The sequence below is a fragment of the Erythrolamprus reginae genome, chromosome 3 (assembly GCF_031021105.1).
Source record: "Erythrolamprus reginae isolate rEryReg1 chromosome 3, rEryReg1.hap1, whole genome shotgun sequence".
In the NCBI taxonomy this organism is placed as follows: domain Eukaryota; kingdom Metazoa; phylum Chordata; class Lepidosauria; order Squamata; family Dipsadidae; genus Erythrolamprus; species Erythrolamprus reginae.
In genome coordinates this window covers 111,502,747-111,524,386 of record NC_091952.1, presented here as the reverse complement: position 1 = coordinate 111,524,386, position 21,640 = coordinate 111,502,747, and the positions used below count along the sequence as shown (strand labels likewise).

The 21,640-nt window shown below is 35.4% G+C and overlaps 1 protein-coding gene across 1 annotated transcript in view; it reads left to right on the top strand.

The window, feature by feature from the left end:
* Positions 1 to 21,640, top strand: part of DENND1B (DENN domain containing 1B) — a 234,348-nt gene that overhangs the window by 192,412 nt on the left and 20,296 nt on the right. Inside the window, exons 18-19 of the mRNA XM_070746382.1 lie at positions 1,068 to 1,124; positions 1,869 to 1,979. Of these exons, the coding sequence (XP_070602483.1) occupies positions 1,068 to 1,124; positions 1,869 to 1,979 (168 nt within the window). The remainder of the gene's footprint in view (positions 1 to 1,067; positions 1,125 to 1,868; positions 1,980 to 21,640) is intronic.

The window sequence follows — 21,640 nt, the reverse complement described above, 5'->3', positions numbered from 1 at the left end:
AGAGGATATGATTATCTACGCTGCATCCAAACATTTTTAAAATATACAATGCCCCTATCGCCCATTTTTTGCCTTTACACGCTACAAGGAATATGAGTTAGGAGAGAAAACAGAGCTTAGCAATGCAGTTTGTGGGAATTTGGGGAGTTGCAGAGGTTTGGTGAGTATAGTACAAGGGGGTTAAAATTCATGCGTGAGTCATTGTCTGCTGGTTATTTTTCCTGTATAGTTCATTCTAAGTTAGATTTGTATTTAGGTGCATTTTCTATTTAGTTTAGGTGGTAAGGAGAATAGTTCACAAATATAAAGACAATTTCATAATCTCGTACGTAATGGATTTATTGGAAATAGCAACAATAGCTTGATTAGCTTTAATTTAGCTTTTAGTTTGGATAGAAAAATAACCAACTATTGTAGTTGTATGAAAAATGAGTTGCAAGAATTTGAAGTTGAATAATAAAGTGAATTGAAATACTATTTGTTCCTCTTTAAAGTTAGAATTGCTCCTGAAAGAAAAACCACACTTTACAATTATTTTGCCTCTAGAATGATTATTTCACTGTTATAAAAAGTGAACTATAATTGTCATTTTTATTCAGGCTGATGTGAACAGGTGGCATGAAACTTTAGTGTAAATCTAATAATAGTAACTATGAAGAACACAACACTTTGACATAGCTCTGCATATAAAAAGATCTAGAGTGAAATAATATTGCCTGAGCTTTTTTCCTATTCAACTTGTGGACAAACTAACAGTTTATTTCTACAGATACACCATTTCACAAGAATGTTACATTAAAGAAGTACCAATTTAAAGAATCTGTTTTGATAACACAATTATCCCTCTGCCACAATCCATCTCTTAATGCACCCTTTAGCCATTAATGCCTACCTAATGCAAACCTTGTTAGCAATCTGATATGAAATTAACAAAGTGATTTCTTTTTATAATACCACATAATGCAAAAGTTTTAATTTTAAATTTTACTTGACTTCATCTAGGGCAGTATTAAACCCTTGTTTTGCAGAGACAGTTAGTTTTTTCCCTATCCTCTTCTTTCCCCCAGGCAAAAAATCATGCAAAACAGGGAATAAAAGAGGTGAAGAGTAAGTTGAAACACAAGGTATGTGGCAAAATTTGTACTTTCTTACCTTGTTTCTTACTTCAGTTTGAAGTATATACCTTATGAATCCCACAAGATTTGTGTTTTTAATGACTTTTGAAATATGCTTAGCCCTTTGTTCAACAATGCATTTTTTATAACAAGCCCTCTGGCAACTCTCTGTCATTCTGTGCATCTACTTGAATAATCCCTTTATTGTTTGCATATTTATCATGAAAAAAACAGAAGTCTTCAAAGATCTATTAACAGGATGTATGTTTTCATAAAGCTGATTACTTTGATGTCACAATTGAAGCCTTTGCTTCTAGCTGAGAATTTAAGGCAAGTGACTTTTACCAGAGAAATATAATTCAGCAGGAATAGTTGTCTGTTTAGGTTTCAGTGGTACAGTAAATGGTGTCATTATTTTAGCCCCCTAAGCCTTCCAAGCATATGATTTAAAAGTATGAGAGGCATCATATCAAGACTCCATATATTCAGTGTATTATATGTTTATCTCCAATATTCATTTTTAAATCAAGTAGTTTGAGCACTATTTCACTTTCTCTTCAGGTATTAAGGCTCAAGTGTATGAAAGGAATTTTGTTATACTTTATAGCTTCATCATATTTAAAAATTATATGATAGTTGTTACTCCAGCATTTAAATCTTTTAGGTGACAAATGTTTTAATGGTGTGTATGTGTTTAACTTGATATAGAAATGTGTAGTCGCAAACGTTTTTCAGTCTTAATTTTCTCTGTAGGAAAGAGAAGATGGCCTTGGAATGTGTAGCTCAGGTTTTTCACAATATGGTCCATTCTGTACCTTTCATAATTCTCCAAGAGAGAACACAGAAAAAAGGCGACTTGCACAGGTAATTAAAAATGTTCTCCCTTTGAATGTTGTTAAGAAACACAAGCTATTTGTTAATCAAGATGGGGAATGTACAGTAGTAATAAACATTGTGAATCTTCTGTTGATCCTTGTTCTCTGACCACTGCTTATAAAACATATAATGAGAATCTGGCTTTCTCCAAAGCAAAACATGTTTTAGCATTATTTTTATTTACATGAATGTAAGTGTCTCACATGAGTTAAATAGACAAGTCTAGAAAATAAAAATAGTAGATAATTTTAAATTTTGTCTACAAGCTCAATAAGTAGGCAAAAGTAATAGAGATGTTATAAAGCATTGTTAGAAACACTCTCACCTGTTTTCTTCTGTTAATGCATTGAAAAATAAATAGATTACTCTTTTATAGTCATTGAGAGATGTTCTCAAAATTGCAAATGTGCCCAGTGGTCCACAAAACGTTGCTTAAAACGCACACACACACACTGCCTACTACAAGTCATTAGAACCCTGCCTACCTCAAATGTATCCAAGCTGACATTCATCTTATGAATAAAGGTGAATCAATTGTTTAATAATAGAGTTGGCTTTCAGAGTTGGGCAGCATGCAAATTTAAACAAACAAATATATAAAAGAAACTGCAATGAAAATGTAATTTATCTAATTACTATGTGCTTTTAAAGAAGTGTTTGCTCTGTAAAGACTAGAATTGTATTTGCTTAGGACGCGGAAGGTTGTCTTACATCATTTGTAGCAAGTATTTATATTAAGGGTAATTCCAATGCAATATTAACATGAATTTCTAAAATTTGGTAAATACTGCATTCACATATACTGTACATGTTTAGAATATCTGCAAAATTCCTGTAGGATTAGAGTGTGAGATTAGGTTCAATGACAAGTAGAGCAGGTATAGCTTCCTATCGAATTCTTAGTCCAAAAACAACAAACTCAAATGTAGACATATTAGAATTTTAACTAAATAAGTTGTTTATATCTACTGTAAAACTTTTTGTTTCTAAAACATTCCTTAGTGATAGACTTCTGCATCTGTAGTTTTCTTGGTGTCAGTAAAAATACAATACACTGTTCCCTCGATTTCCGCGGGGGATGCGTTCCGAGACCGCCCGCGAAAGTCGAATTTCTGCCAAGTAGAGATGCAGAAGTAAATACACCATTTTTGGCTATGGACAGTATCACAAGCCATCCCTTAACACTTTAAACCCCTAAATTACCATTTCCCATTCCCTTAACAACCATTTACTCACCATTATTACTGGTACTCACCATTGAATAAGACACTTAATGATCCTGATATTTATAAACATAATTATTTATTAACTAATTATTTTTTTTGTTATTTATTTGCAAAAATTATTAGTTTGGTGATGACATATGACGTCATCGGGTGGAAAAAAACGTGGTATAGGAAAAAAACCACAAAGTATTTTTTAATTAATATTTTTTGAAAAACTGTGGTATAGGCTATTCGCAAAGTTTGAACCCGCAAAAATCGAGGGAACACTATATCATGTTTTCCAGAAATCTAATTCTATAAAAATGTAAAATATTGAAAACTGAAGAAAGCAAATAATGCACGTAAAAAGTACAGATGTATAGTTAACACTTTTAAGCATTGTGACAACTAGCATGCCATTTCTAGCACAAGTTCACTATGTTGTATAAACGGAAATGGCAAATTGTATATTTTAAATATATAGCTGTCTTCTATAGACATAAGGAACAATTTCTAGGTTTAATTTGGATTTTCACATGGATTTATTTCTATATATCCCTTATATCCATGAAAAGTTATTTATCTATTTTCCAGTCTGTTTCTGGCACTTTAATAATTAATTGTTTAATAATGGAACCAGTGCATATGACATTAATACTGTGAGAGCAAAATACTTCCAGAATAATATGGGTTGATATGGGTGAGTTGTGAGCAATCTGTAGATTAGATCAGAATATGCCAGATCCTTTATAAAAACTACTCAGATTTTAGTGACTAGCTAATGATTATACTGCTAAAGTAATAAGCTGTATTGATAAATCTCAAATAACATTGGTGACCTTGAATTCCTTGATATGAATTTTGTACTGAAAACTAAAGTCTGGAAATCTCCAGTAGCTAGTTAAATGATCTGCTTATTCTATTGCATATATCAATTACTAATTAATGTATTTATGCCACTTATCCTAATGTCGAATTCTATTCAGCCACATTTTAATAGTTCTACTGCAAAATTTAACTATGCAGATTCTATAAAAATACATACAGTACTGTACATTTTTCCATGTAGCCCTGACTCTGCAATTGGATTTTAAGACTCAATATTTCTCCCTTTATGTTTGTTCAAATTAAATATATATTAGTAATTTAGGGCCGGTATGTTGCCCTTATAAAACAGTGCATAAATATCAAACTCATCTTCCTACTGGAATATCGTATTAATGCTGGGGTTTTTTTTTTATATTGTCATTAGTAATATTGTGGTTTTCTAGAGCTGAGTATGAATATGCTTTCTACCCCAACAAATAATAGTTTGTATGCCAGTCTGCTAATTAGTTTGGTTATTTCCTATTTTTTTGATGAGGTTTAAATAAATGTCAAGGGTACAGACATGGAGATCTCCCAATTAGGCTTTGCATTTGTAAAGCCCAGCCCCTTTGCTTTTGTGTGAAGATGACAGTTCCAACTGCAGCGTCAGTCTAACAGGGCTCAAGGGAGAGGGTACTTCACTGCTTTTATTGAAAACAAGGCTAGTTTGGCCCAGTGAGAATATTGGCATTGGTCAGAGTGCAGATCAGTTGTTAACAATGAATATTTACTAATCTCTGTCACAGCCAAGATCAACTGCTTTTTTTTTTATTTTCCATTTCGCCCATTCAGTGCTAGAGCTCAAAAAAACCCCAGTGCATTAAAATATGCATAGATTTTACACATGCACATAAAATAAGCATAAATAACGGTATTGCCAAGGGTTTCGTTGTACCGACTCCTCCATTGTACGTACAGCAGATTGGTGTTCTGCGTGCAACAGGGAAAGAGATCCCACACCATGACAGCACAACTGATCTTCACCTCAGAGATTCTGAAAAGAATTGTTCTATTTCTGTAAGACATGTGCCAGCCTCCTCATAGCTATTCTAGTCTGTTTGGTTGTGGGTGTGCAGAGGCGGGAGAGGGAGAATAAGGAGGAAGAGCTTAACTGCATTGCAAGTCAAAATTAACAGATGGATTGCCCTAAGCAAGGGAAAAGCCACCACAACAAAATCTAGTGAAAGCGGCAGGCTGAGGCTTTTTATTATTAATCCTTATTAAAATCTTGACGTGTATTTTGCAGTTAACCCTTTCATCCCTTCATGGTTAAATAATGATCCCTCTCCCCTTCACATTAACTTAGATTGAACAGAATATATTTTTTAAAATAAAAAATAGGAAACAGAAAGCAAATGACAGGATTTTTCACATATCAACAGTTTTCTCCCACTTTGCCTTTCCTTCCTTTTAATTTTTGCCTTCCTTTTTTTAATGGAGCCTGTAGAAATGTCTTACATTGTAAAAAAGATTATTGGAGTTTGGGATGATTTTCTTGAGTATCCATAGATGCATCAGCTAGATGGATCTTTTAAAATGCAGGTCCATTTCCACAGCATTGCTTAAAAGTAAATATTTCAGACAGAACAAAGGCAGATATATTTGAGGATGTGCTAGTTATCCTGAACATCATCTTCGGCTATAGTTGTGACCTATTTTAAATGAAGCCTTTCATGTTTTAAAAAGATACTGGCTTATACATTTTTGTCACACATTTGGTAGCATCGTGTGTAACATTGCTAGGAATATATGTTACAAAGAAGAATTAGCTATGCTTCCTTGTTTTTAGTGAAATGTGTGTATATGTACTGTATACAATTACTTCCAAGACTATTTTTTTTTAAAAAAAATCCTTTTGTACAAAATACAGGTTTTTTTTTTTCAGAAATCCCACTATCTTTATTGAAAGTGAATTCTTTTTTGCTATATTGTATAGGCAATATAATTTGTCGCTGGAATAAAACTCCAGGGGATGTTCTTATAAGCTATGTAAAATATGTTAACTTAAAATAAACGTTAGCAAAATCTACTTGGTGGTATAGAAGCTATTAGAAAATGTGGTTGAAGTGCTTGTGTATGTTGCTTTACTACTATTTTTTTTAATGCGGCTGCGCTGAATAAACATTTCCAGGTGCTTTTGAATTAATCATATGCATAATCAAATTATGGAATGTCTTTGAACCAATGCAAACCACTTGGCTCTGCAACCCTGTCTTCGCTGTGGTTGCGAGCCTCCTTAAGCTGACAGGTGGACTGTTTCCTGAAAGCAGGCAGTCCCCTACAGAGGAGAGCCCCATTTGTGCTTTTTCCACCCCCCACCATTCCCAACCTCAGAAATACGGTATAAGTTGTGTCCTGTTCTGTCTGTCAAGATGGAATAAACTGAGCAAATAGGGCTCAGTCTTGGCAACATTCAGTCCTATTGTGAATTGAAGGTTGCATGCAATAGATTCAAAGCAAAAATTGAACATCATTATTTTTCTGAAATGAAGAAATACTCTGTTTGCTTTCCAGAGAATGAGAGTCAGCGGAGCACGTTGAATCATATTGAAGTTCAGGCACCCAGCATTTCTCTTTTTCCTCTGTTTTGGCCTTTTTCAGGAAAATTCTACACAATGCTAGGGCACCATTGAGCTCTATCTAGCTATTTAAGTAATGTGAATAAAATATTGTATGTGACAGATGTCATGCAGAGTAACAGTGAGCAGTGTTGAATCGACAGTTTGGGAGCCTGTTTTAGCTTAAGATTTCTCGTTTTAAAAAAAGGTAAATTTAGTCAATTAGCACATTGTTTTAGACAAAAGAAGGCATAATCCATAGATGTGCTTGGCTCTGTTAGTTTTTGTTTGAAGAGACAATCTTTTGTCTTTCCTTGTCAATTATGATCCATCTATATTGCAGCCTGCATATCTTTTAATTAAAAATAGAAAATACTGTATAGGCTGCACAAAATTACGAGACTGCCCTCTAGTGGTGTAAATTACTTTTCAGGGAGGATGTAAATTAACTCTTCATATATACACAGTCCTGTATTTATAGAAAAGCAAGTAAAAAGCAAAACGGGGGATTTTTTTTAAACTCATAGTAGTTTTTTAACAATTGTTTTCCTTTTTTATCTAGTACAGTCTGGAGATGTTGATCCTATTCTAGGCTTTTCAACATTTATTTTTTCCAAAGTATTTTTCCCCAGTTGATGCAAACCATATCTTCTAACATAGGGAAAGGAAGATGTTACTTTTTGATAAGCACAAGTGAAACAGCATCCTTTTAGTTAAGTGCAAGAGTTGGTGAGATTCATTGGTTCCTGGACATTGGAATGTAAGAACCCCATATTGATCAATAAATAATAGTGTTCTTCCTGACCACTTACATATTTTTAATTTATTTTTCTTTAAAATAATATGAAATGTCTTTTTTCTCTACTTATGACTCTTATTTATTACTATTACCAAGTACGATTTGAAACTCTTGAGGAAGGTGGTAGCAAAAGGTGCTTACAAGAAGAGCATCAAGGTATTTTCTCCATGTAAACCAAGGGCAGGCTACCTTTTGATAGCCAATAGTGGAGCAGTAGTACAATGAAATCACATGAGATGAGACCCTGGGTTTTTCTGCAGTAGTTGGGAAGGGATCCCACTATCACCATCGTTCTCATGTGCTATTCCTATTTGATGTCTTACATGCCATCTTTATTTTATTTCCATTTTATGTGCATTTATGTTAAGAGCCGGGGTGGCGCAGCAGGTAGAGTGCTATACTGCAAGCCACTGAAGCTGACTGTAGATCTGTAGGTCAGTGGTTCAAATCTCAACACCGACTCAAGGTTGACTCAGCCTTCCATCCTTCCGAGGTGGGTAAAATGAGGACCTGGATTGTGGGGGCAATATGCTGGCTCTGTTAAAAAGTGCTATTGCTAACATGTTGTAAGCCGCCCTGAGTCTAAGGAGAAGGGCGGCATTAAAAAATCAAATTAATAAAGTAAATAATAATAATCTCAGTTGTACAGTATTTTGCAGCAGAATCCTATTAGCTTGATTTCTATGAGATCATGAAAGAGTTTGAAATAAAGGGAAAACAAGGAGCCACTGATAAATGTTTTCAAAGATGAGTTAGAGGTGGGAAATAGCATTATATATATTATACTATTTATTTATTTATTTATTCAACTTCTATGCCGCCCAATCCCGAAGGACTCTTTTATCAGTGTTGGTGAAACATTTTGGCACCGAGTGCTGAAACAGAAGCACTCAGCGCTGGAAACTGGAAAAGCATCTCCCTGGTGCTCACACACAGGAACATCAGAAACCAGAAGGGCAGTTCCCCAGTCCACATATGTATGCCAGGAAGCTGAGGTTCTGGTTTCCAGTGTGCGCGGTCTTCTGGTTTCTGGCATGCATACACATGCAAAAACCAACTGACCCCGTAACCTGGAAGAGCAATGGGCGATAGCTGGCGTGCCTGGAGAGATGGTTCTGTGTGCCACTTTGGGCACATGTGCCATAGGTTCACCATCACGGATGTATATATTATATTAACAAATGTAGAACAATTCAGCATGCTGATTTGTTTGTTTGTTTTTAAAAAGACTGAATTTCCTAAGATCGTGCATAAAATTATCTACATGTTGTCATTTATGATTTGTTTAAAAAAAGAATTCAGTTGGTAATGTGTTGGACCTACCATTAGTTATATTCAGAGTAGATAAAATGAAATAGCTGTGATGGGTATGGGAATCATTTCTCACACACTTAAAAGAAATAGCTTGAGTCTATATCTTGACATTACCAAAAGAAGGAACAGATACAAATGGTCCATTCTAGTCTTTAAAAAACAACACTTCGCTTCCTTCAAATACAATCACTGGGAGAAAGAAGTACAACAATTTGAATGTGGGTTACAATCAGTAGTGGGCTGTTGCATGGGCGACCTGGTATGTAGTCCCGGTTGAAAAATGGAGATACACATGCGTCTTACCTTTTCTATAATAAATCAGAAGTTTCTGTATCCTTGTTATATCTGTTTATTTTCTCCAGTCCAGTTTTCTGAGAAGAATTCTGATACAAATTGACTGTAATGGGCATAGGCTTTATTGATTTAATTGGATCTGCTCATAATATTATCAACTCCAATGTACTTTTCAAAAAGCCTTTGCAGTTCAGTATAAAAAATGAATATGTCAATTACTTTCCACTTTTATGAATTAAATCCATTCATGTTAATTTCTGCTTTTTCTTATAAAAATAACATTTTAAGATACAGTATTTCTTTTCATTTTAGCCAATTTAGAAACTTAATTGTTTATAAATCAAAAGATATATAACTCTAATTCGGTAGGATGGTCCAATACTAATTAACACACTGTTTTATTATAAATATAAAACAAATAAAGTGCAGCCTTAATGTTTCCTTATAGTATTAGATACTGCTTGAATAATCTGAACCTAATACTATACTAATGGGAACACAAAATGACTATGCTAAAAAAAATCTATAATTAGTCCTAGGATCAGTTCATGCTTTCACATTACAAAAAATTATTTTTTGACAGTTCAAAATCTTTATCCGGTTTTTCTTCTGTCTTCTAAGATCACACAAATGACTAACAATAAAACAAAATCTCACTATTAAAATTAACAATCAAAATGAATTCTATCCTTTAAGTGTGGGGAAAAAGAAGAATATTTTATTACTCTTCCAGAAGTTATAACTGGTTTGGATACTGACACTTTTGAAGGAATTGAGTTCTGCAATTGTGGGGGTTTCTCCTTTTTCTAGATAAAAGTGTGATAATTGTAATTACATGGCAATAGTTACCTATTTATAGTGGAAAAATCTATTTGTGGCGTCAGTTTGCCAAGCATCAAGGAAATGAAGACATTGATAAAACATTTGTAGTCCTTGAAGCAAATGCTTTATTTTCCATTCTTGCTTAAGTAAAGAGAAGAAGTCTGGTTATTATTAGAATACTAATCAAGAAGGAAACACAAGTCCATTTCTCTTCCGCTCTCCCCCTTCTTTCCAAAATTGGCAGGGGAGAAATGTACACATTTGAAAATGAAATAAAGACAGAAATTAAAAGGCTGAATATCTGCAAACAGCAGGGAACATCAATAAAATGTTACTATAAATAACATTTTTTTTCAGATGTGCATTAAGCTTTGAGCATCTTCCCCCTCCCCATTTCTTATCATTTTATAAGAAAATAACCTTTAAAATATGAGTAGAGATTATCTGTAACTGATATCTATTGCATACTGTCTATTATATCACTGATGATAAGTGACAGAAATCCTCTCTCTTGCCCACATCTCAGCCATGGCCTCTGCATACTGAAAATTGAGCTTAGCCAGAACATTTGTCTTTGATTTCATTTTCACTTTCATTAGTACTGAAAAGCACCTTAGTTTGTTTCCATGTGTTTTTAATTTCTTCCTTTAAACTTGGTCAGTTTTCATCCTGGACATTAGAAGAAAGTGCGCAATACCTTTCCAAGATGATTTAGAAGCTCTAGGGACCTGCTCATTCATCCCAAAAGCAATAATACAGAGGAGCAACTGGAATTTAGGAAGCTTAGGAGTTGTAAGCCAGTCCTTGAATACCCGAGTTAAAACATAAAACATAGTTGGAAGTCCAGACATCCAGTCCAATGTCTGGCTTAATCCAAATTATAGCTTCCTTGACAGATGATCATCTGCCTCTTGGTAGAAAATACCCAGTAGAAGTGAATCCATTGTCTGTCTGTGTAATTGATTATAGTTTACTGCTTTTACAATTAGAATTTTTTTTCAATCAGAATGTTCCCTTTTGTAACCTACACCCATTACTCTGTTACTCATACTGATGTTATATGATTTTGGATAAACGAAAAATGAAATTGTGTCGTGACCCAAAGTCTGCTCTTCTCAAGAACAAACATTTCCAGTTTCTTCAATCTCACTTCATAGGACTTCTCTGAATCTGTCCATTTATTTGAAACTTTCTTAAAATGCTTTGCTATATAGACTAATACTGAAAGGGAGATCTGCCCAACACAGAATAAAGTGGATCTATTATGTTCAGTGATTTGTAAGACTATATTTTTGTTGCTGTAGTCAAAATGTGCATAGATTTTAATAATAATAATGTGCATTGATATTAATAATAATAATAATAATAATAATAACGATGATGATGATAATGGACTGATTATTAACTATGGACTGATCAACATCAGAAGGGGCATCTTCCAGGAGGACTCTTTGTCCCCATTGCTATTCATCATCGCTATAATCCCGCTGTCACTCATCCTACAGAAAACAAACCTAGGCTACCAAACTGCTAGGAATTCACCAAAAATTTCACATCTACTGTATATGGATGACCTGAAATTATACGGAAAATCAGAAACTGAGATACAGTCACTAACCAACACTGTGCGAATCTTCAGCAATGACATGAGCATGGAGTTTGGCCTGGATAAATGTACCACAGTGGCACTGAAAAAGGGGGAAATCACTGAAAGTGAGGGCATTGAAATGCCTAATACTCAAACAATCAAGTGCCACCAGCCAGAAGCCTACAGATACTTGGGAATCTTGCAACTGGATAATATCAAGCATGATCATGTGAAAACTGTGATCAGCAAAGAGTACATCCAGAGGACCAGAAAAATATTTGAAGAGCAAACTGAATGGTGGCAACACTATCAAGGCTATAAATACTTGATCTGTGCATGCGTCGCCCTAGATAGACGCACCGAGAGAAGGCTCCCTCATGTGAAGAAGGAAAAGTAAAAGTTAACCCCTGACAACCCTCTCTAGCTTGGTGAAAGTGGATTGAGAGGAAGCGAATTGAACAAAGCTGTTGAAAACCTTATGAGAAGGAGTTAAAAGTTGAAGCAAGCAATAGTTTTTAACGTGTGTAAGTGAAGAAGCGAGAACAAAGGAAAGATGGCGTCTACTATGGAGTTGGAAGGAAAGATGGATTCGTTGCTTAAAGCATTTGCTGACATGGGACAGCTGCTCCAAGATATGAAGAAGGAATTATCGGTCGTTGGGGCTGGAATGGCAGACTTGAAAGAACAATCCAAAACACAAGATCAAAGAATTGGGAAACTGGAGGTGGGGAAGTCTCGCCAGGAACTCCGCATCATTAACTTGGAGGACAGACAACGTAGGTCTAATCTTCGTCTGAGGGGTTTTCCTAAAGACTTTGCGGAGAGCAAACATCTTATTCAAGAAATTCTTCAGTGGTTCAATGAAAACAAGGTTAAATGTGATCTACAAGAATTTGAAAGAGCCCATTGGGCTTTTGGATCCCGGAACCGAGGGGATTCAAAAGACATTATCGTAAGGTTTGCCTCAGAAAGGAGAGTGGCAGAAATATTCAAAGAGTTGAAGCAGATTTTAAACTTACGTTACAAAGCTATTCCAATACGCGTTTTAAAAGATCTGTCTGCTGAGACCCTCAGGATGAGAAACCAGATGAGAGAAGTGACCTCCCAACTTTATGAAAATGGAATTAAATTTTCATGGCGTTATCCAGCTACAATATTTGTTTTTAAAGATTCCAAGGCTTTCCAGGCGAGATCGTTGGAAGAGGGAAGAAAGTTACTTCATCAGTTGGGGTTAAATCCGGATGGTGAGTCCCAGGCACAGACGTCGAAAAGCTGGCCAGAAGCAGCAGAGAGTGAGCTGTTTATGCTCCAACCGATCCGGGTAGCAGAACAAAGCAGGGCGGAGAAGATCGCAGCACTCCAGAAGGAACTGGACTCTCTCCAAGAGAAAGAGAAAGAGAAGAGGGACGAGCCAAGGGTCACCCGCCAGAAGAAAAAATAATAAACTGAACTGAGCTGACTTGCTAATATGGTATTATGATTTTCAACTAATTAATCTTTTTTTGTGTGTATTTTTTTCTTGGTTTTCTTCGCTAACTAATAAAGGGAGAGGAGGGAAGGAGGGGGAATCTTTTGATACGTTGCAAAATGGGGAGGAAGGGGGGAGCTTTCTGGTGGAACGCAGATCCAGGAGTGCCTCTCGATAACGAAAGTTTTTTTCGTTGCCTCCCCCTGGGGGGGGTTTGGGGGAAGGCACTAGGGTGGGGATTCATGGTAACTAAAAAACATTTTTCCGGTAGGCTCTGTTTTGCAGGAGGGGGAAATGTATTTAAAATTATGTAAATGGGTGATATAGGGTTATTATCGTTGAATGTAAATGGTCTTTCATAACAGAAAAAGCGTTTTAGAATCATGAAGTTAGCTAGGGACAGTAAAGTTGATATTTTACTTTTATCAGAAACTCATAAAGGAAGGGAAAAAACAGATAGATTAGTTACAAATAGTGAGTGGCAGAAAGTTTATGAGTCGAGAGGGACAACCAGTTCAAGAGGAGTCGCCATCTTGTTTAATCGAAGGGTTTATTTTCAATTAATTAATATTAAAAGGGACAAAGATGGCAGAATGTTATTTATTAAGGGGAAAATAAAAAATAAGTTAGTAACCTTAGCGGTAATTTATGCTCCTAATGTAAATGCAAAACAATTTATAATAAATGTAAAACGGAAACTAGACAATTTTGCGGAAGGTATAGTGATTTTAGCAGGCGATTTCAACTTGGAATTAACAGCAGGGAGGGGGGAAAAGAAAAAGTTACACTTAAATAAAATCAATATGACGGATTTACATGGAGACATTGTAAACAGAGATACCTTTTATTCTGCAAGACACAATAAATTTAGTTGTATTGATTATATGTTAATTAATAAGACAGATGAGGCAAAGCTTAAGAAAGTGGAAGTGAAAAGTATCTGGTTATCAGATCACGCACCTCTCCTGGCAGTGATTGAGATAGAGACCTGTAGGAAACAATGGATATGGAGATACAACCCTCTGGTTTCAGCTAATGAGGAGAATAGAATTAAATTACAAAGGGAACTGAATGGATTCTTTTGTACTAATGCAACAGGTGAGATTAAACAAACAATAGTCTGGGATACACATAAGGCTTTTATGAGGGGTAATTGCATTAGTACTGAAGCTTTTATTAGGAAATCCTGGGAAGCTGAGAGGAAAAATTTATTAAGAGAAATAGATTTAATCCAAGAAACTTTAAAAATTACAAGAAACAGAGAATGGAATTCATTATTATTACTTAAGAAAAAGAAATTACAATTACTTGACGAAGAAAGATGGAATAAAATGAAGATGATTATAAAACATAGAATTAGGGGATGGGGTAATAAATCAATGAAGCAAATGGTACATTATCTGAAAAAAAGAAAAGAGAAATCCCACATCTCTGCTTTAAAAGATAAGGAAGGCCTAATTAAACGTAGTAATCTAGAAATGGAAAAAATAATGAGAGATTTTTATGGGAATTTATACAAAAAAGAGTATGTTATTTCGCAAACTATAGAGGTTAAAAAGAAATTAAAGGAAGAGGATAGACAAATGCTAAAGGCAAAAATTACAAATGATGAGATATCTACAGTTATTAAAGGGTTGAAACCTGCTAAAGCCCCAGGGCCAGATGGTTTTACTGCTGAATATTATAAAATGTATATGAATGAACTATTACCGCATATGGAAAAATTGTTTAACAATGTAATGGAGACTTTTGAAACTCCACAGACGTGGAAAATGTCAGAAATTATAACGGTCCCAAAACCAGATCGTGATTTAACTGACCCAGGTTCTTATCACCCTATCAGCTTATTAAATCAGGATTATAAAATATTTATGAAAATATTGGCAAACAGGGTGGAAAATATCTTACCGAAAGTAATTGGAGAAGATCAATACGGATTTGTTAAAGGAAGGAAGATTTATGAACCAATAAGGAATGTGGTCAATGTTTTACACCATGCTACCAATACCAAAAGAAAACTAAGTATTCTAAAATTAGATGTCTATAAAGCTTTTGATAAAGTTAACCACGATTACCTATTTCAACTATGTAAAGATTTAAATATGGGAGATTCATTCTGTAGAATTATAGAAGCAATATATAAGGATAATATAGCTCAAATTAGAGTAAATGGTAACAGAACAGAAATGATTAAAATTCAGAATGGAACTAAGCAGGGTTGCCCACTATCCCCAATGTTATTTGCATTAGCAATTGAGACTTTAGCAAACAAAATTAGAAACGATAAGGAATGGAGAGGTTATCAAATAGGGAAATTTGAATTGAAATTAAATTTGTTTGCAGATGATGCTATAGTGATGTCCGAAACCCCAATAGAAATGATGAAAAGAATAATGATATTGCTCCAGGAATTTAAAGATCAATCTGGACTTAAGGTCAATATAGAGAAATCAGAGATAATATGTTTAAATACTGGCCCTAAAGAGCAAATCGAGATATAAAAAATATCAGGATTGAAATTAGGTTGCAAAAAAATGAAATATTTGGGAATTTGGTTGTTTAAGAATCCAATAAAAATAGTGACGGCTAATTATAATCTAATATGGAAAAAAATCCAGAAGCAGATAAAAAACTGGAAGGGTAAAAAGTTAGGAAGAATTGCTAAGATTAGGGCCCTCAAGATGATGATAATACCAAAAATGATGTATTTGTTTCAGGTTCTACCGGGTAGTTTTCCTGAGGCAAAACTAAGAGAATGGGATAACAAATTAAGTTATTGGATTGAAGGAGACAAAAAACCCAGAATAAGGAAGCATTGGCAGTTTGCACAAGAGAAAGAGGGAGGTTGGGGCAGCCCGTGCCTAGTATTATATAGAAATGTGTTTCAAATGGAAAGGTTAATGGAACTACAGTTATGGGGGGGAAAGAAATGGGTAGAGTTAGAAAAAGAAATCAATAATATAAACAATAAAGAATTATTATTTAAAAATTGGAGTAGAATAGAAACCAGTAAATTAAGTGATCCTTTTAAAGCATGTTTAGAAATATGGTATAAATGGCAGAGGAAAAGTGGAATAAGGGTATCCAGGCTATCAACGTTATATGTATTGAATATAGGGGATGATGTTAACTTAAGTAGAATCATTAAAGTATTAAATAGTAAAGGGATAACGAGAATTGAACAATTATATGAGAAAGATGGAAGAGTCAGCAGAACTCGATTGGAATGGTGGATTGGTAAACAGAAATGGTTGCAGATTAATGCAATAAGTACATATTTAAATAAAAGAGAGAATAAAGAAGCTTTCTTACGAGAAGAAAATTGCTTAGAAAAAATAATAAGAGAAAAGATAAATGAGAGCAAAGCACAAGCCGGCAACATATACAGAATGCTATTGCAGATGGAAGAGGAAGTAACAAAAACTTTGACAAGATGCTGGCAAGATGATTTACAAATAGATGAAAGGGAAATGAAAGAAATAATAGAAAATATATATAAGATTAAAAATACGAGAGTTAGAGAGATGAGAAGGAAAATTTTACATAAATGGTACTATACACCAGTACAAATTGCACACTTCCAGGGGAAAGAGAAGGGTAAATGTTGGCATGGGTGCCAGGAAAAGGGAATTTTTATGCATATGCTCTGGGAGTGTGCAGAAATTCAGAAATTTTGGAATGTAGTGCAGAACGAAATTAACAAAATGTTAAACATTAACTGGATAATCACAAAAGAAATAGCAATTTTAATTAAATATAGGGAACTAGGAGAATTTAAGGAAATCAAAGCCGCAGCATTGGAAAGTGCCCAAGCGGTGATGGTATTAGGTTGTAAAGATTCTACAAAATGGACATTACAAAATTGGTACTGGTACATGGTGGACCACATACATTTTGAAATCATGGAAATAAGATTAAATAATTTCGATGAGAACAAATTGGAGAAGTTGATGGTGCGATGGAATAAGATAAAAGATTATATGTTAAGTAGAATCTGTGATGTAAATATGAAAAATAAATTGCAATCACTCTTTTAGTAATACTTGATGCAAGATAGAGCCAAGGAATAACAGATAAATAATTAAATTTTCTTGAATCCTCTTGTATGGGTGGTGGGGGTGATGGGGGGGGGGGTGTTATTGTTAGGTGATGGGCACATGCACTGTGCACTGTTATATGTTTGTTCTATGTAAACTTTTAAAAATCAATAAAACTTTATTTTTTAAAAAAAGGCTATAAATACTTGGGGCCATACCTGTCATTAGATACACAGTGAACTGGACTGAAGCAAAGTTGGACAACTTGGACAGGAAAACCAGAACATTAATGACGATCCATCATGCACTACACCCCCGCAGTGACGTTGACAGGCTGTATTTACCAAGGAAAATAGGTGACAGAGGACTTTTGCAAGTGAAGCAGACAGTGGAAGAATAGAAGCATGCATTAGCTGACTATGTGAAGGAGAGCAAAGAGTCAGCATTGATGGAGGTCAACACTGGGAAGCTTCTCAAGGTGAAGCAAACTAAGGACCAGTACAGAAAAACTGTAACTCAATGTCGTATGGACAGTTGGCGGAACAAATCATTGCATGGCCAGTTCTTGGAGAAGCTTGAAGGCAAAGTGGATAAAGAAAAGACCTGGTCATGGCTTACAAGTGGAATATTCAAAAAGGAGACAGAAGGACTGATACTGGAGGTACAAGAACAGGCCATTAGAACAGATGCTGTCAAAGCCAGAATTGAAAAATCAACAGATGATCCAAAGTGCAGACTCTGTAAAGAAACAGATGACACAATCAATCACATACTCAGCTGCTGCAAAAAGATCGCACAGACTGACTACAAGCATAGACACGATGCTGTGGCACAGATGATCCATTGGAACTTGTGCCAGAACTACCATCTACCAGTGGCAAAGAACTGGTGGGATCATAAGCCCGACAAAGTGATTGAAAATGAGCAAGCAAAACTAATGTGGGACTTCCGACTTCAGACTGACCGAATTCTGAAGCATAACACACCAGACATCCTGATTGTGGAGAAAAAGAAAGCATGGATCATCGACATCGTAATCCCAGGAAACAGCAGAATTGAGGAGAAGCAGCTAGAGAAATTAGTGAAATACGAAGATCTAAAAATCGACTCTGGTATAAGCCAGTGAAAGTGGTCCCAGTGGTACTTGGCACGCTGGGCAAAGGATCTCAGCAGACATTTGAAAATCATCGGAATTGACAAAATCTCCATCTGTCAATTGCAAAAGGCCGCTTTACTGGGATTGGCAAACATAATTCGCCGCTATATCATTCAGTCCTAGGTGCTTGGGAAGCATCCGACTGGTGATGAAATACGAAATCCAGCACAGTGATCTCGTTTGCTGTGTTGTATTGACATAATAATAATAATAATAATAATAATAATAATAATAATAATAATAATAATAAAATTAGATTTGCATGCCGCCCCTCTCCGAAGACTTGGAGCGGCTCACAACAATAACAATACAATATAATACAAATCTAATATTAAAAAGAACAAGTTAAAACCCATTATTACTAAAAACAATCAATACTACACAATCACACCACACTCAAATGCTACAAGTCAGAAGGGGGGATTAGGGCCCCCCCTATGCTTGGTGACATAAATGGGTCTTCAACATCTTGCAGAAGGAAAGGAGGGTGGGGGCAGTTCAAATCTTGGGGGGGGGGGGTTGATTCATAGGGCCGCCAGACGACATTGTTTAGTTGACAGGACCCAGAGAAGGCAAACTATGTGAGACCTAATCGGCCGCTGGGATTCATGCAGCAGAAGACGGTCCCATAGGTATTCTTGTCCGATGCTATGAAGGGCCTTATAGGTCATTACCAACATTTTCAATTGTGTCCAAAAACGTAATCGGCAGCCAGTGCAAGCTGCGGAGTGTTGATGAAACATGGACGTATCTAGGAAGGCCCATGATTGCTCACGCAGCCGCATTCTGCACGATTTGAAGTTTCCAAACACTCTTCAGAGGTAGCCCCATGTTGCGGTAGTCGAACCTCGAGGTGATGAGGGCATGAGTAATGTTTTAGCAATGACGTACTACTAAATTATATTCACTTTGACACCAATCACTGTTCCAGAAATACTGTTATCAAACTAAATATTTTCCATTCCATACCATATCTGTGCATTCGACTTTTGCTTTTTAAGTGAAGAATTCTGCATTTGACCTCTGTTAAATTTCATACTATTATTCTCATCTCATTCCTCTAACATAGGATTGAATTTTATTTCTGTCTTCTAGGATCCAGTTTTATATCATTTTTAAATCTGAAAAGCATTCCCTTGTTCTCTCAATAAAAGTCATTAATAACATTTTAAAGGATAAATGGCTCAAGACTGAAGCATGTGGCCCCTTAATAGTGTTATAAAATTATTTCGTTTATCTTTTGAATGTCAACTATCTTACTATCCATGCTCTACCCATTCTGTAACAGAACAGAAATAAATTTAAAACAGTACTAAAAAATGCTGGTATCCCACCTTCCTCCCATAATTTTTTTCACCCTTCAGATGAACAAAAATTAGCAACTCAATTTTCTATTACTTTTGAATTTTTTTTTAAAAAAACTATATTCTAACAAGGTAAGCTATAAAATAGTTTTAGCATAGTAACAAGAAGGAAGAAAAAGGTGACTATTCCTGTACTTCACGCATACATTTATTTTATTGATTGATTGATTGATTGATTGATTGGATTTGTATGCCGCCCCTCTCCGGAGACTCGGGGCAGCTAACAGCAATAATAAGACAGCGTATAACAATAATCCAATACTAAAAACAATTAAAACCCATTATAATAAAAAACCAAACATACATACAGACACACCATGCATAAAATTGTAAAGGCCTAGGGGGAAAGGGAATCTCAATTCCCCCATGCCTGGCGGCAGAGGTGGGTTTTAAGTAGCTTACGAAAGGCAAGGAGGGTGGGGGCAATTCTAATCTCTGGGGGGAGTTGGTTCCAGAGGGCCGGGGCTGGCACAGAGAAGGCTCTTCCCCTGGGTCCCACCAAGCAGCATTGTTTAGTTGACGGGACCTGGAGGAGACCCACTCTGTGGGACCTAACTGGTCGCTGGGATTCGTGCAGCAGCCTCACCAATTTTATCACTGCAACTCAACTGCTACCATCACCACCATCATCCCGTATATTGGGGTTGGGTATGGGTCTGTCACTGAAATTGACAGATTTTAGTTTGGTTTGGAGTGGTCTTTAGTGTGTAATTAATAATGTGAAATAGCAAAGAAAATCACTCAGCGATCATTTAATCTAATTTGGTTTCCTCTAAATAAATATTTATATAAAAATATAGATCTGCAAACCTTATATTGAAATGCCAAATCATTCTACGAAGAAGGTTCTCACTATGGCGGAAATGGAACAATCCAATAATTCCCAATATTTTTCAATTGGAGGCTCATTTAAGACCTTACTATAGGTATTTTTTGTTCACAAAATGGCACCAATGGTAGTAGAGGAAAATGGGTATATTAAAAATATAGATGTACTTCCCATGAAGAACAAGATACAATTTCTCTGAAACATTCTTTCCAGCATCTCTTAAGACTTTCCCACCCAGTTTATCTTTGCCTTTTTTTTTCCTGAACAGGCAAGCATTCTTCCAAAAAACCCATTGGGTTTAAGCCAGAATTAATGATGCTACCACAATCTTTGGAAATATCTTCTATCCTGTATGAATTAGCAGTGAGTCTTGGCCTGCCACAATTTTCTGTGGATATTTTTTAAAGAAATGAAGAAAAGAATTAAATGATACCCCTGATAGAATTTACGGTAGTCACCTTGATCTGGATTATATAATTTTCAGTGTTTTCCCATCCTGCCTTATTTACACCCTAAATATTCATTGTTTTCAGTATTCATTCTTTAACAGTAATCCCATGAGACAATAACCTATTATCCTAAATATCACAATGATGCTTTCTTTAAAGAAATATTGCCAACCTATTTTATCTTAGGTAAATTTAAGAGATAGAATTATCAGGAGCAGAATAATAAGAATTTGTGATGCATATATCGGCCTGAATACTGTTATGGATAAAAGGAAAATAATTTTAATATGTAAGGATTGAAAATTTTTAGAGCTTGGTAGTTCCACTAAAATATGTGTTCACATAATTATACATAATTGAGTGTTGGGCCGATTCTGAATTTAAAAGGTACATTGTCTTGTCAAAATACCGTTCTTGTGAGTGATTGCTATAGTATTTCATATTTTATAAATGATAGGAATACAGGTAGTCCTTTGATTTACAATAATTCGTTTTTGAAGCTGCAACAGTATTGAAAAAAAGTGACTTATGACATCTTTTCACACTTATGACCATTGCAATATTGGTGGGGGGGGGACTCGTGATAAAAATTTGGAAATGGCATGATTTTTATGACAGTTGCCATGTCTTGTGGTCATGTGATCACCTTTTGCAACCTGCTGGTGAGCAAAGTCAATGCAGAAGCCACATTCGCTTAACAACCACTTTCTAACTTAGTAGTTACAATGATTCACATAACAACTATAGCAAACACAATGCCACTTAGACTTGTATACTTCACAGAGCTTTACAGCCCTCTCTAAGCAATTTACAGAGTCAGCATATTTTCCCCAACAATCTGGTTCTTCATTTTACCAACCTCAGAAGGATGGAAGGCTGAGTCAACCTTGAGCTAATGA